This window comes from Sesamum indicum, linkage group LG2 (assembly GCF_000512975.1).
Source record: "Sesamum indicum cultivar Zhongzhi No. 13 linkage group LG2, S_indicum_v1.0, whole genome shotgun sequence".
In the NCBI taxonomy this organism is placed as follows: Eukaryota; Viridiplantae; Streptophyta; class Magnoliopsida; order Lamiales; family Pedaliaceae; genus Sesamum; species Sesamum indicum.
In genome coordinates this window covers 14,628,694-14,642,868 of record NC_026146.1, presented here as the reverse complement: position 1 = coordinate 14,642,868, position 14,175 = coordinate 14,628,694, and the positions used below count along the sequence as shown (strand labels likewise).

Below are 14,175 nucleotides of genomic sequence, written 5' to 3'. Positions count from 1 at the left end.
CGAATCCGTTCACTTCAGGGGTAGTGACTGCAAAGAAATCCCAACTAGATCCCCTTTAAAATGGTGTGCCAGGATTTTCGAGTCCAAATACAGAATAGCCTGGCCAAGAATTATATAAACCATGAGGAAGTTTATGTTGCAGTGGACGTTGCTAATATCGTATATCTCGAGGATTCAACCCAACCTCAAACGCGTTTCAGCACAATCAAGCAATGCACCCAGTACTTACCTCTCATTTTCAAGAAACGTTATTTTACTTGTAAGTTTCAGTATAAACGGTGGAATAGCTCGAAAGTGCCCATTGATGACTTACCATGACAACATGGGAGTGCCTTCCAAATTTAAACTGAAAACAAATTGAACTTGCCTCTCATTTTCTTCTACACGAAATGCCTGAAAACCTTGTCTTCCAGATATATGGATTCCAAAACTTGACAAAGGCATTTAGTGCTTCATCAATCAATTTGAAAACGCTGAAATAAAAGCTTTAGGAACAGAGATGCATCTGAGAGAAAATATGCCAACATCCCAATCCATGGGAGACGAACATAACCACAAACTCACGAAATTGGAAACATCAACACTTGTTACCATAGGGCTTCTTGCATCTCATTACAGGCTAACATCTCAAACCAAAAATCGACACGGGTTAGCGTGCCTGACTACTGTTTTTTCACAAAACATGGGCTCACTACCTTAACTCCTATTTATCCATCTTTTTCGCTGGTTGACTGCTGAAACTAATCCAATTTCAACAACTTTATCCAGCAGGGTGCTCATGGCAGGATATTGGGAACTACAGTTTAAGGTCAAGGAATAATATAGTTCTGTTCTTCGTGGCATTTACAATCATAGAATGAAAAAGGAGGATTGTGTTAATGACGGAAATCAGGCCATCAGATCAAGATTATGACCAAAGAATCTCTACAATACTTAGCACCGGTCTTCACCCATCAAGCAGTTGAGTTGAAGCAAAATGAACTGAACAGGATCACTTGGTCCCCCATCCAAAAATCAATAAACAAGGTTCACTATCCTGCCAGTATCTCATACCCTAAATACCAAAATGTAATTGCATGCATTTCCAAGAAACAGGGAAGGTAATGACTTTAAGATATCTGCTTGCAGCTTATTTCAGAAGTTAGCAATCCCATTTGTTTAGTTAAAACATCCATCTTGTCAGATGCATCAGTTGGGATCTGGGCTTCTCTTGCTTCTGCGACCTGGTTCTGATGGTCATTGACATCATTATCTGAACCATTGGGCTCCTCAGATTCTTCAGGCTGTAATGTTAACCCAATCTGCATCTTGTGATCAGTACAGGCTCCAGCTTCAAATTCCACAAGTTGTTGAGTTCCAGTTGGTGGATCGGACAAAAGAAGCTGTTCCAGCATAGTGTCATCTTCAGGTATATCTGGAAGAACAAACTGACCATGATTTTCCAAAGAAAGTAATTTTTCATCCATTGGTCCTACCAAAAGGTCTATATCCATAAGAAGATCTCTCATTTCATCAGAAGTGAAATCTAATTCCATTAAGTCTTCAGTGTTATAAGCTTCGGTTGTGCATGCTGGAGGCACTGAGTGTCCATTTTCTGGTGGCTGATACCTGACTATCATTCCAACTGAAGGAGTTTGTTGACAGTCTTCCATAACTTCACTCAGTTTTTCCTTTCCAGCTTCAGAATTAGAAGCTTCTGTCGTGCATGCTGGAGGCACTGAATGTCCGCCTTTTGGCAGCTCATACCTGACTATCGTTCCATCAGAAGGAGAGGGTTCACAGTCATCAGTAACTTCACTCAGTTTATTCTTTCCAGTTTCCGTCATACGCCAACTGTTTTCTTTTGGCTGGAAGAACTGAACCATAAATTCAGGGCTTTGCATCGCCATCACAATGAAAGAAAGCATCTGTTGCTGGTTCTTTTCCATACCTTTCAATTGTTCTCTCAAGAGTAGCAATTTACTCTGTGAAGTCTGCTGGTGCTGACTTAGCTTTTTCAGCTCTTGCGTTAACGAAATTTTATCACTTTTAAGAGTCTCGACTTCTTTCCACAGTGCCATTCTCTTGTCTTCTTCAGATGATACAGGGGTTTCTGTTTCTTTCAGTTGGGGCGATTTCTTCTGTACTAGGTTATGGGGCTGCTTTCTTCGGCTGATGTTCTTCAACAAATGCTTCTGGCCTTTGATGAAGGCCTCATTAGCAAATTGCCAGCGATCGGTATCTATTTTCCTGAAACCCTGGACAAATTTTAGAAAAAAAGTCAACACACAGGAATATATTTTACATCCAATTATCAAGAACAAATCCAGATCCCATTACCCAAAAACTCCTACAAATCTTTGATTTAATTAAGCTCTCTGTCTCAAAGATATTCAAAACCAAGTGCCAAGAAACATTGCTAAGTCTTAACCTATATGTTCTAAAACAAAAATCTACACCGTATTTATATCAATTCTGTGACCCTATTCAAATGTTTGCTACCGTCAATATCTTCACAAAAGAAGAGTTGACATAAACCAAATATGAAACCAAAGTCCTAAATAGTCATTAAGTCTAAAAGAGCAAAATTGTCACAGATGCTGCAGCCACAACTGTGACCTTCAACAAATACTACCTTCACAACTTGCAAACAGCTCTTCCAAATATAACAAGAAACAAGAAAACACATCTACAAAAGTTCAACTATCTGTTTTGAGCCAGTGAGCAGAATCCAAACAAGATGCCCAAGGATCCCTCCTGAAGAAAACAATTTCAAACGAAGGACCAGCACATGAATTAGCAACCCAAGTGACCTCCAATTCCTCTACAACAGACTATTATAGACCAAAAAACAAAAGAAAATAAATTACCCTGCCTAATCACAACTGGCAAAATTTCCTCTTATTTTATTTCATTACGGTTAAATTTTAGATAAGCTGAAAAATGTGAAGAAAGAAGAAAACAACGGAATTAGAGGCTCAGCCTCCAGCCTACATGCAATCATCCACCTCAAACAAAAATGTTCTCCATACCATTAGCGCACACGGGCTATTTAACCTTTGTGGAAAGAACATAAAAACTGAAGATTACCCACATCAACCATCTCAAATTATACATAAACACGATCATTCACAAAATTCTGGAAAGAAAACACCACATACGAACAAATCACGAAAGAAAACTCGAACAAAATGAAGCTCACATAGATATTGAGTTGGCGGACAAAGCTAGAGAAGTTGCTGTGCTTGAAGTACTTGGGGAGCAACTGGGAAGAAAATTTAGATTCGTCCCATATGATAAAGCTGTCATTCGATTCCGTCCAAGAAATCAACTCATTGGTTGATTCATCATTCACCATCTCGTAGCATTTCACCAAGAAAGGCGGCAGCGACGTCCCATTTTCAACTGATTTCACCATAATTCAAATCAACTCACAAAAGCCAATCTCGAAAACAAGTTCCAATTCGACAAACTTCACCAGAATCAAATCTAACCCGGAAAACCCACTTCCCAAAATTCAATACTGATGTCAAATTCAAACTTTTGAAACTGGAATTCCAAACGAACTATACGATATACGCGTATCTGGGTAAAAATATACTGATTCTATTATATTTATATATATATCTGTATACACAAGTCAAGAATATGTTTTACTTGGAAAAGAAGGTGAAGAATGGAAAAGAGGGAGAAGATTGGGTACAAGTCTTTGTTTGAATGGATGCCGACTTGCAGATATTAAGAGGAAAAAACCAAAAACGACCAGAAAATCAAATTCAGAAGAATAGAAAAGGAAAAAAGTTGCGGAAAGTCGCTGGCGGTGGAGTTTTCCAGATTGGTGTGGATTTATGCAACTTGTTTACATTTCAAATTTGTTGTTATTCTATTTTTATGTAGTTGGAGGGTTATACTTGTAATTACACTACTCGGGGGCCATTTCTCTGGCCTCAGCCTCACTCTACTCGCTAGTTACAGCTCTTTTCTTTTATGGACCTGCCCCTACTGCATTACAAAAAATGACAATTATGCCCTTCCAGTGTTTTGATTATATCGTTCTGCTCCCTATAAAGTTTGTTTTGATTTTAGGGACAATTACGCAGTCCTCTAGTTAGATTTGGTATAATTATACTAAATTCTTCGCAATTTTAAAAATTACATTTTAATATCCATGACTTTTATTTTCATATGATATCCAAAACTCATTTAATTTGCTGGTATTAGCAAAAATTTGAATAAAAATTTCATATTTACATTCGATTGATTTATTTAAAATCAAATAAATAATTTCGATCAAACTATCCTTATACATCTACACAAACTAATGCAAGTGAGAAGATATATTTTCACCTTTATAAGATTAGATTAGTAAAAAAAAATTGTTTGACATTCAATAAGTCAATAATTAGTTAATCAAATATAGATTTTTCTTCAATATTTTGCTAATACCAGCAAATTAATGAATCTTGGGTAGCGATGGGACCTATTTATTAAATAAAATAAACGTTATGATTGTATTTAATTACTATGTTTATGATTGTCGAGAATTAAAAGCAAGAAAGACAAAGAAGGGGGTAAAAGGAAAACTTCTTTTCATCTTCCCCAGTGAGAACAACATTTAGTATATTGCTATATGGTCCCTCATTTTGCCAATATTTAAAAATAATGATCATTTTAACACGTGCAGATTAAATTATCGACCAAGAACAAAGCCTAATTAGGCTCTTTTGGCATTCGAAACCAAAAGTATACTCCGATTGTGATATTACAATGGAGTTAGATGATCAAACAATACCACTAATAATGTTTTTGTCAGTGTTAATTTTATATATTTTAACTTTTTTTTTTATCAATAATGTACGTTTAATATGTAAAATAAAGAAAATAGAGTTATTAGCGATTATTTCAATTAAATTTCATAATTGACATTATTGAGATCCTAAATTGACATGATTATGATCATAAATTATGATATCGAATTTTATTATAATTAAATAAAATAGAAGTTCTATCATAAATATTTGTGATATGCTATAAATATGAGTAATATATGGCTATTGCAACCAACTCAAACTATCTTATAATTTGCATGATAGACTATCAGATATGTGAATGCTTTATTCTTCATACTGATTGATTTACACAGAAAGCAGAATGAGTTATAAACTGAAATGAGATATGAGGACAGCAACTACTGTTGACTTGGTGCTTCATCTGTCTTGGTTGACTGGCAGAGTCTCCCAACTTCACTGCTATTTCTTCTTTCTTCATCGTATCTTCCAGGAAGCAGACCTAAAATTCCCAACGCGGAATTCTTTCCGACCAAAACCCGCTTCTCTATTTACTGCATTTTTGTTTATCTGAGACTTCATTTTCCTTTTGTCTATGCTTAATTTGTTTAGTTTTCTGGGTCTCCAGTACTGTTTTGAGGTATCTACACACTGCTGAAAACAGATTGGGAGGATCAGGTGAGGTAGACTGTTGTTTGTTTGTTTATTATCTCTTGTCGACTAAGATTTCCTGTATAAAAGATGAGTTCGTTATGTTCTGGAGATGTTTGCAGTTGAAATTACGAGTATGTTTGATTAAGTTACTCGAATGTACCGTGTGTTTTATGATTAGTCTGGTTGCTGTAATTACTATTGTTATTCATCTCAAGTAGGGATAAATACAATTTTTGTCATCAAAACATACGGTAGGTTTGGTCTTCGAGCAATTTGAGATTGCAGTTTTGGTACTCAAAACTGTTGTTTTCTTGGCTTTTTTAATACTTATGTTAGGGGAAAAAATAGTCATTTTCCTCAGAAAATGTATTTTTCAAGCTTTGGTCAATGCACTCATTATACACAAAACAGGTTATTGACAATTTTTGTTAAGATTTTATAGAATATTTGTGGCTGAATTCATTTTCTTTTTGTTTTTCTCTCTTGAAGCTTGAACAAAAATGAGAAAAATGGATGCATTAGACCAAACTTGAAAAATAACATAAAATGGGAGGAAAGTGGCTATTTTTCCCCCTTCAAACGAAAATCCGTTTAACTTTTATTATTTTATCAACGGAATGACTAAAAATGCTAAAATACTAACCGTTTGAGGATCAAAACTGCATAAGTGGCTATGTTTGGGTATTGAAATAACAATTATCCCTCTCAAGTACTAGGAAAGTTCCATTCACTATTAAGTTAATCTTGTAACAGATATGTAGTTAAGTTACTCTATATCTGTCCTTGTGCAGCTCACTTTCCGGCTTTTCTTTCCTGGTTGTCTATGATTTTCATTCGGGCATAGGTTTAACATTTGATTACATCCCATGATTCTAGTTATTAGTAATAAAAAGTAGTTATTCACCACGCAGAGTTGGAGAGACATGACTGATGCAGTTGTAGAATTTCTTCTGTCGAATTTGAAGGAGCTGCTTCTTTACCATTCAGATTTGATCTATGGACTCAAGGACCAAGTGGAATCCCTTCACAAGGATCTCAGTTTGATGAAAGCATTCCTCAAGGACTCCAGAGAGAAACGTAACGAATTTGAATACGTTAGAGAAGTAGTCAGACAGATTACGGATGTAGCGTACGAGGCTGAGGATATCATCGATACGTTTGTAGTCAATGCAGCAATGCAGAAGTCGAGAAGCAGGATGGGCAGAATGATCCACGTGTTCGATAATGCTTCTCTGCTTCGTAATGTTGGAAGACAGATTGAATCCATCAGGGCAAAGGTGAAGGAGATCTATGACAAGAAAATGTTTGGAATAGTGAGCATGTCCGGAGGGGAGCCGTCACGCAGAAGTGCACGGGAAAAACGACCACCTGTTGTGGAGGAGGCTAACGTTGTGGGGTTTGATGAAGAGGCTAAAACCATAATTCATCGTCTCACAGAAGGGCCGGAGCATTTGGAAGTGGTTTCTGTTATCGGCATGGGAGGGCTTGGTAAGACAACTCTGGCGAGAAAAGTTTACGTGGATCCTTCTATAGAATATCACTTCTATCTCCGTGCTTGGGTTTATGTGTCTCAAGAGTACAGCAGGCGGGAAGTGTTTCGTGGGATTTTAGAATCTCTGGGGCTCATGAACAATCAGATGCTCAATATGAGCGATGATTGGTTGGCGGAGGAACTATGCAGGCATTTGAGGAACAATAGGTACCTTATCGTCATTGATGACGTTTGGACGAGAGAAGCTTGGGACGACATCAGAATGGCCTTTCCAAACACTGACTTGGCGAGTAGGATTTTGTTGACAAGTAGAAATAGAGAGGTAGCTTTGCACGCTAATGCTGATAGCGCGCCTCACAATTTACGTTTTCTGACTGTTGATGAGAGTTGGGAGCTCCTATGTCGGAAGACTTTTCGAAAAGAGAGATGCCCTCCGGAGCTGGAGGATCTTGGGAGGCAGATCGCGAGAAAATGTTATGGGCTGCCACTCGCAATCGTGGTTATTTCTGGTCTTCTGTTGAAGAGGGAGAAGACGCACGACTGGTGGAAGAAAGTAGCCGATAGCGTTAGTACACATGTTGCTAAAGACCCAAAGCAGTGCATGGATGTATTAGCACTAAGCTACAAGCATTTACCAGAACATTTAAAGGTTTGTTTCATCTACTTTGGAATTTTTCCTGAAGACTATGAGATCCCTGTTTGGAAACTGCTGAGATTATGGGTTGCTGAGGGATTTGTCCAGGAAAGTGGACAAGAATGCTTGGAGGACTTAGCTGAAGAGTATTTAGAGGATCTTGTGGACAGAAATCTAATCTTGGTGGCAACGAAGAGAGCTAATGGTCGAATTAAGACGTGTCGTATTCATGACATGCTGCGTGATTTGTGCGTAAAAGAAAGCGCAGAACAGAAGTTTCTACAGGTGATCAAGGGTTTTGCACCAAATTGTCCATCCTCGACTTCCACCCAAAGCTATCATCGTAGACTTTGCATCCATTCAAATGTGCTGGAGTTCATTTCATCAAAGCCCGTTGGTCCACATGTCCGCTCCTTCTTGTGTTTCGTCTTAGAGGAGAAGCATGTGCCTCGACAACACACATCGTTCATACTGGATGCCTTTGGATTAGTTCGGGTTTTGGATCTAAGGTCCATCAGTTTCTCACGCTTCCCCAATGAGATTGTGCAACTGGTTCACCTAAGGTTTATAGCCCTTTTCGGCAACTTCAAGATTCTTCCTGCAACAATCTCCAATCTCTGGAATCTCCAAACGATCATTGTCCGAACAACATGCCGTGAGCTCAACATTCTAGCAGACATATGGAAAATGTTACAGCTCAGGCATCTTCACACCAGTGGGATAAGTTTCTTAAATGGTCCGCCATCCCAAACACGAAAGAACTACGAGGATCCTTTCGTGAGGAGAAATATACTGACGATCTCTACAATCTCACCGGACAGCTGCACTGAGAACATACTAGCGAGAACTCCCAATCTGAGGAAGCTCGGAATACGTGGGAAGTTGATCACACTCGTGGAGGAGAAAGGAGGGTCAACTATGTTTGACATTCTTGCCAAACTAGACCGTCTTGAGAGTCTAAAGCTGTTGAACGATGCATTCCCGCTGGACCCTTCAAGGTGCATCATTCCAGGGCTTCCACCTTCTTATAAGTTCCCACCAAACCTAAAGAAGATAACGTTATCAGACACATTGCTCGACTGGGATCACATGTCTACGCTCGGTATGCTGCCGAATTTGGAGGTTCTCAAGCTGAAGGACTATGCTTTCAAGGGAAGTCGTTGGGAGCCTCTCGATGGAGGGTTTCGTCTGCTTAGAGTCCTGAAAATTGGGAGGACTGATCTCATATGGTGGGATGCTTCAGGTCATCACTTTCCTAGACTTCAATGTGTGGTGTTCAGACACTGCTCAAGCCTTGAGGCAATTCCATCTGGTCTAGCAGAAGTATCCGCGCTGCAGAACATGGAATTGCACTGGCCGAAACCGACTGCAGCTTATTCTGCCAGGTTGATACAACGGCAGAAGCTACAAATGCAGCAGTTGGGACTGCTGAATACTGCATTTAAGCTGTTTATTTATCCTCCAGATGTTTAGTTGGATCTCAGAGTAGAACTACCAGATGTGTATGTGTGTATACAAGTGTGATTTATCAAACAATCTTGTGTAGGTTGCTTTTAATGGTGCCAATATTTGGTGATTTGCTTTTCTTTTCTGCTTAATGTTTTTGTGCAACTATTAGACGCTGTCTGAAATCGTTGGAAGTTTAAATTATTCTGTTTAAATTGTCTACCATTAAACCTATCAAACAAATTCTAGAGTTTACTTTCCAGTAACCAAATTCAAGCTGTCCACTGCAATCCTCACTTCCCTCAACGGTAGCCTGCTTGACTGAAACAGGTCAATAACACTCCTGATCGTCCAAGCTATCTGCTCCACATCCATATTTCAGTCTGATTAACCAATATGCATTTTCTGGAAGTTATAGATGGATATATAAGGGATAATTACAGTTTTGGTCCTCATATATTGCCACTAATTCGTTTTCAGTCCCTAAACATATTGAAATTCTATTTTAATCCTTCAACTTTTAAAATATTAACAATTTCGGTCCTTTAAACCTAATTAATGACCATTTTGCCCTTTCAAAGAAAACATATAGTCCACCTATCTTTTCCTATGTTTATGATCAGGCCCAACATGCTTTCAAAAATAAAATTAAGCCTTCACATCAAACTGAAATATGGGTAGTAATATTTCACATCAAGCTATCTGTTTCACATCAAAGAAATGAATAATGTACGTGTAATATAATAGATAGTAATATAAAGTCATCATCATCTAACATGATATAAAGTTCCAATTTTCGCTAGAAATGCTTACACTGCTCATACAGGATTGCGTTACATGAATCTTCAAGAGTGCTATCTAGAATATATGTTCAAGAGATAATAGTCTCTATCCACCCCACTATTAAAAGTACCAAAGAGTTGTAGGGGTATATAAGCGCACAAATTTAACTATTCACCAATATCTCAGTAAATTGATCAGAGTTTAGAATTCAAGTTTCACTTAAGAAAAGAAAAGGTAAAGTTAGGATTCTTATTTAAATACATTGATATGTTAAGTCTACAATATATGTCAGACTAAATTGCTCAAATATCTAGCTTTTCTAGAGGTTCCTCGCCCTCCCTTTGCACTTTTTAGGATTTGACTATGTAAGCATAAAATTATTAGTGGGAGAGTTGTCTAGAATAGGAATAGATACGACAAAGTTAAAGATTTTGGATAGTTGAAATACATAAAAGAATGTACCAAGAAAGGAAATTATCCAAAAATGTCAGCTTTGCAAACTCCAGCTTCCAGTACTCAGCAATGATGAAAGATGGCAAAGCTCAAACAACTTTTAAACCTGTACACAAAAAATTCATAATGATGTTCAATATACCGTACATTCATAGAGGATGAATGAATGTGTTGTTAGGGGAAGGATTTAAATGTTTATGACAACTTATCATTGCCAAAACTATACAGTCAATATTAGTCCCCTACTTACACAAAGCAAATGTTATGTTAAATAAGGCTGTTTGTTGTAATTAGTTATACCAAATAACCAAGCAGCACGATAAAGATGAAAACATCATTTGAAAAATATTCCAAATTACTTGACTCACCAGGTTTATGCGAACTTCAAGATCATCATTGCCTATGCTCTGTTGTTCCTCATGGATTCTTTTAGCAGAGCGAACAGCAGAATGGCCACAGGAATAAAGCTCAATTATTTGCAGGGTAGGAATCTCCCCAATACCACAAGGGATCTCTATTAATGCATCGCACAGCCTCAGAACTAGGTGTTGAAGGCTAGGGTAGTGAGTGCTTGTTGCTTTCCAAATTTCTAGCTCATTGTTCTCTAATAATAGGAATTTAAGTGCAAGAAATCCCCCATCAATTGGTTCCCATACTTGGCCGCTGAAAGCACGGTCTTTCAGTTTGAGGACCTCAAGGTTGGGTATCTTCCCAACAGTGACCATCTCTTCCCATGGTAGATGGCTCCCACTTAAAGTCAATGCCCTGAGGTTTGGAGGGAACGCATTCCACTGTGAAATAGTTGAAGATTTTTCATTTTGTAAACTGAAGGACAAATTTAACGTTTCAAGGCAATGTAAAGAGGAAAGGTAATTCAGAAAATTAGTTGGGTGCTCATCATTCTTTTTGGACACTAGGATTCCCAACTTTTTCAGGTTAGGGATGATCGAAACAATTTTCTTGCTGAAATTGGTAGAGCTCACAGTCAAAAGCGTTTGTAAGTTTGATAGTACCAATGGATTTGCTCTGCTGGTTTCTGCTAGGAAGAGATCATCAAAATAGACAACTGCCCCCTTCAATCGGATGTGCCTTAGTTGGGTCATCGTCTGGATATCGAATGGCAAACAGTGGTTTTCCCTCCATCCCCAATTAACAATCAAGATCTGTAGATTCACAAGATTGGAAATTGATACAGGAAGCTCCGATCTTTTTGAGAACGGAAGATACCACTTCCCAGATCCTCTTCTAAGTTTAGATGATGCTGCTGGAAGCTCACCACTAGTTGAGAGACCAAGAAACCTCAGATGAATCATTTTCAATACTTGAGTAGGAAAATGATTGAAATAGTAACTAATCATATCTAAAATCCTAAGCAGTTTGAAACCCATGAGAGCGAATACAGACTCTGAAAAAAAAGACAATCGAGTTGAGAAATTTGAGGATAGAAAGGTGCGAACTTGTGGATTTGAATATTCGGTGATAGCATAAGAAAATATGTCCGATTGCACACAGAGGCGACGATGATTTTGTAAGCCTTCAGGAAAAAAAAGGTCATTCCTCCTCATAACATGCCAAAAGCTTTCCTTCTCAGCTTCTCTCAGGCAAAAGTCACGGAGCAAATCATGCATACGACAGGTAGTAACTCTATCATTGGTTCTCTTTTCAGCCAATATTAGACTTCTGTCAATGAGGTCCTCCAAGTACTCTTGTGCCACTTTTTCTACGCTTTTCCCCAGTTCCCGTTTCAAAAACCCTTCTGCAATCCACAATGATATAAGTCTCCACACAGGGATTTCAACATTTTCAGGGAAAGCTCCCATATAAAGGAAACAGGCTTTCAAGTGATGAGGTAAGTGGTTATAACTCATAGCAATAATGTTCAAAAACTGTTCTCGGTTTCTAGCTACAAGTGAGCCTACATTGTCAGCAACGTTCAACCACAAATCTCTTTTCTTGCTCAATTTGGACAGATGACCCGCAACCACAACAATTGCTAGGGGAAGCCCTTGACACTTTTCTGCAATTTGCTTTCCGATTTCCTCCAACTCAAGAGAGCATCCTTGTTTCGGGAAGGCCTTCAACTTCAGTAATTCCCATCCTTGATCTACACTGAGAAACCGCATATGATGAGGAGGACTCCCAGAGTTAACATAAAGAGCCACTTCTGTGAGCCGGCTTGTCAAAATTATCCGGCTTCCATTCTTGTCGTCCGGAAATGATCGTTTGACATCATCCCATGCGGTATTACACCAAATATCATCCATGATAATAAGATACCTTTTACCCTTTAAACTCCTATAGAGTTGTTCAGCTAATTTTTGATCACTCAGCTGGTTGATACCATCTTTTAGAACTTTATAATGCTGCTCGGAATCATCATACTTCGCACTGATATCATCTGTCAGCTGAGCAACAGAGCGAATCAGCCCTATCAATATATTCTTCACTTCATATTCTTGAGATACTGTAATCCATGCACGAACATAGAAGTGATACACTATCAACGGATCATCATAGACTATTTTAGCCAGAGTGGATTTACCTATTCCTGCCATCCCCACGATTGTGAGGATTTCCAGATTATATGGCAATCCAGTGAGCTGATCTTTGATTTTCACCAAGTCATTGTCCAGGCCCACAACAGGATTTGCAGAACTTGGTACGTGCCATGATGAACTCCCAAACAAATAACGCCCTGAATGTAGATTATTTGGATCGTATGGATTACCACAAATCTCCACGGCCTCTTTCTTGACAGAATCAATTTCTTCTATTACTTGTTTCAAACCTTCTTGGAAGATCTTGTAATCCTTTCTTCGACTGTTCTTGCTCTTTACTGTACTTCTCACAGTGTATAAATATGTTTCAACAATATCTTCTGCTCGATTCACTGAATCTTCAATCTGTCTTTCCAAAACCTTAACCTTTCCATGGTCACCACGGCTCCTCACAAAACCCTCAAGAAAACCTTTCAGATACCTAAGCTTTTCCCCTAAAGATGCAAACTGGTCATCGTCTTGAGAGGTCAAGTATGGATTGGGAAATATGACAAGGTCTAGTGTTTGCAAAAGGGAATTGACAGCAGCATATGCCATCGTCACGCATTACTCTGGCTGCCTTTTGATAGCATGACTAGCAGCCCTATCTTTGATTGTTTTCTTGGAACATTTAAAACGCAACGCACTCTTAACCGATCACAGAGGGGTGAACGTGCCGTCTTCAGGACTGGCATTTGCAGCTTCCTCACAACCAAAAGAATTGGCAGCCTCACAGGCTACATTCAGCATTCTGATTACTATTACATACGAAGCTGGGTAAGATAAGAAAATGATAATCATGAGCTAGTGCACAATTAATTACTTAATCATCGCAACAGCCAAAGATATATACAGCAAGCCCTCCCCTCCCCTCCCCACCCTACCCTACATACATACCCCAAAAAACTCCATTTAAATACAAAATTGAACTCTGATTCATCAAAAATTAGCTCAAAAAGGTATTGCACCCAACCCCACTCAAGCAACACAAAATTAAACATAGAAAGAGACCCCCCAGCAAGACAGCTAAATCAGGAAGAACACTACAATCATAACAGGTAAATCCTCGTTTCGGAAAAGATCATACAAGTAAAATTACTTCACTGCAAATAGATGCTTACATTTCCTTGAACCTCCAACTCTGCAGTGATCACAATCGAGACTGAACAGTAGCGATAAGGGCAATACGGAGTAACTGGATGAATTGCACGCCATTTGAGTTCAGAGTCAATTGTTATTATTTAGTTGAGTAAACGATCAACTGGGACCAGAGGCTGAGGACGTGATCGTGATGCCTTTGCCGCCACCCAACTTGGACATTTCTCCCGGGTCGGATCCCTCCACCCAAATTTATATATCTGTTTTATGAATTATTTGTACTAATCAAAATTATTGACATATTTTCCCTAC

General features: G+C 38.5%; 3 protein-coding genes across 6 annotated transcripts; 1 reads left to right on the top strand and 2 right to left on the bottom strand.

Annotated features, from left to right (window-relative positions):
- On the bottom strand, nucleotides 566-3,813 carry LOC105156181 (heat stress transcription factor A-8). Its single transcript, XM_011072250.2, has 2 exons — nucleotides 3,182-3,813; nucleotides 566-2,237 (listed from the first exon to the last, which is right to left on the bottom strand). The coding sequence occupies exons 1-2, from the start codon at nucleotides 3,395-3,397 to the stop codon at nucleotides 1,110-1,112; spliced, it is 1,344 nt and encodes a 447-aa protein (XP_011070552.1). The 5' UTR covers nucleotides 3,398-3,813; the 3' UTR covers nucleotides 566-1,109.
- Nucleotides 5,076-9,207, top strand: LOC105156180 (putative late blight resistance protein homolog R1B-14). 3 transcript variants are annotated; one of them, XM_020691781.1, is made up of 2 exons: nucleotides 5,076-5,444; nucleotides 6,408-9,207. In XM_020691781.1, exon 2 carries the CDS (start codon nucleotides 6,464-6,466, stop codon nucleotides 9,017-9,019), a length of 2,556 nt encoding a protein of 851 aa, XP_020547440.1. In that variant the 5' UTR covers nucleotides 5,076-5,444; nucleotides 6,408-6,463; the 3' UTR covers nucleotides 9,020-9,207. The 3 variants fall into 3 exon arrangements, with proteins under 3 accessions (XP_020547440.1, XP_011070551.1, XP_020547439.1); XM_011072249.2 differs by having other exon boundaries at nucleotides 6,332-9,207; XM_020691780.1 differs by having other exon boundaries at nucleotides 5,076-5,449; nucleotides 6,332-9,207.
- Nucleotides 9,765-14,053, bottom strand: LOC105156179 (putative late blight resistance protein homolog R1A-10). 2 transcript variants are annotated; one of them, XM_011072248.2, is made up of 3 exons: nucleotides 13,887-14,053; nucleotides 10,597-13,538; nucleotides 9,765-10,334 (listed from the first exon to the last, which is right to left on the bottom strand). In XM_011072248.2, the coding sequence occupies exons 2-3, from the start codon at nucleotides 13,321-13,323 to the stop codon at nucleotides 10,329-10,331; spliced, it is 2,733 nt and encodes a 910-aa protein (XP_011070550.1). In that variant the 5' UTR covers nucleotides 13,324-13,538; nucleotides 13,887-14,053; the 3' UTR covers nucleotides 9,765-10,328. The 2 variants fall into 2 exon arrangements, with proteins under 2 accessions (XP_011070550.1, XP_020547664.1); XM_020692005.1 differs by having other exon boundaries at nucleotides 10,597-13,523.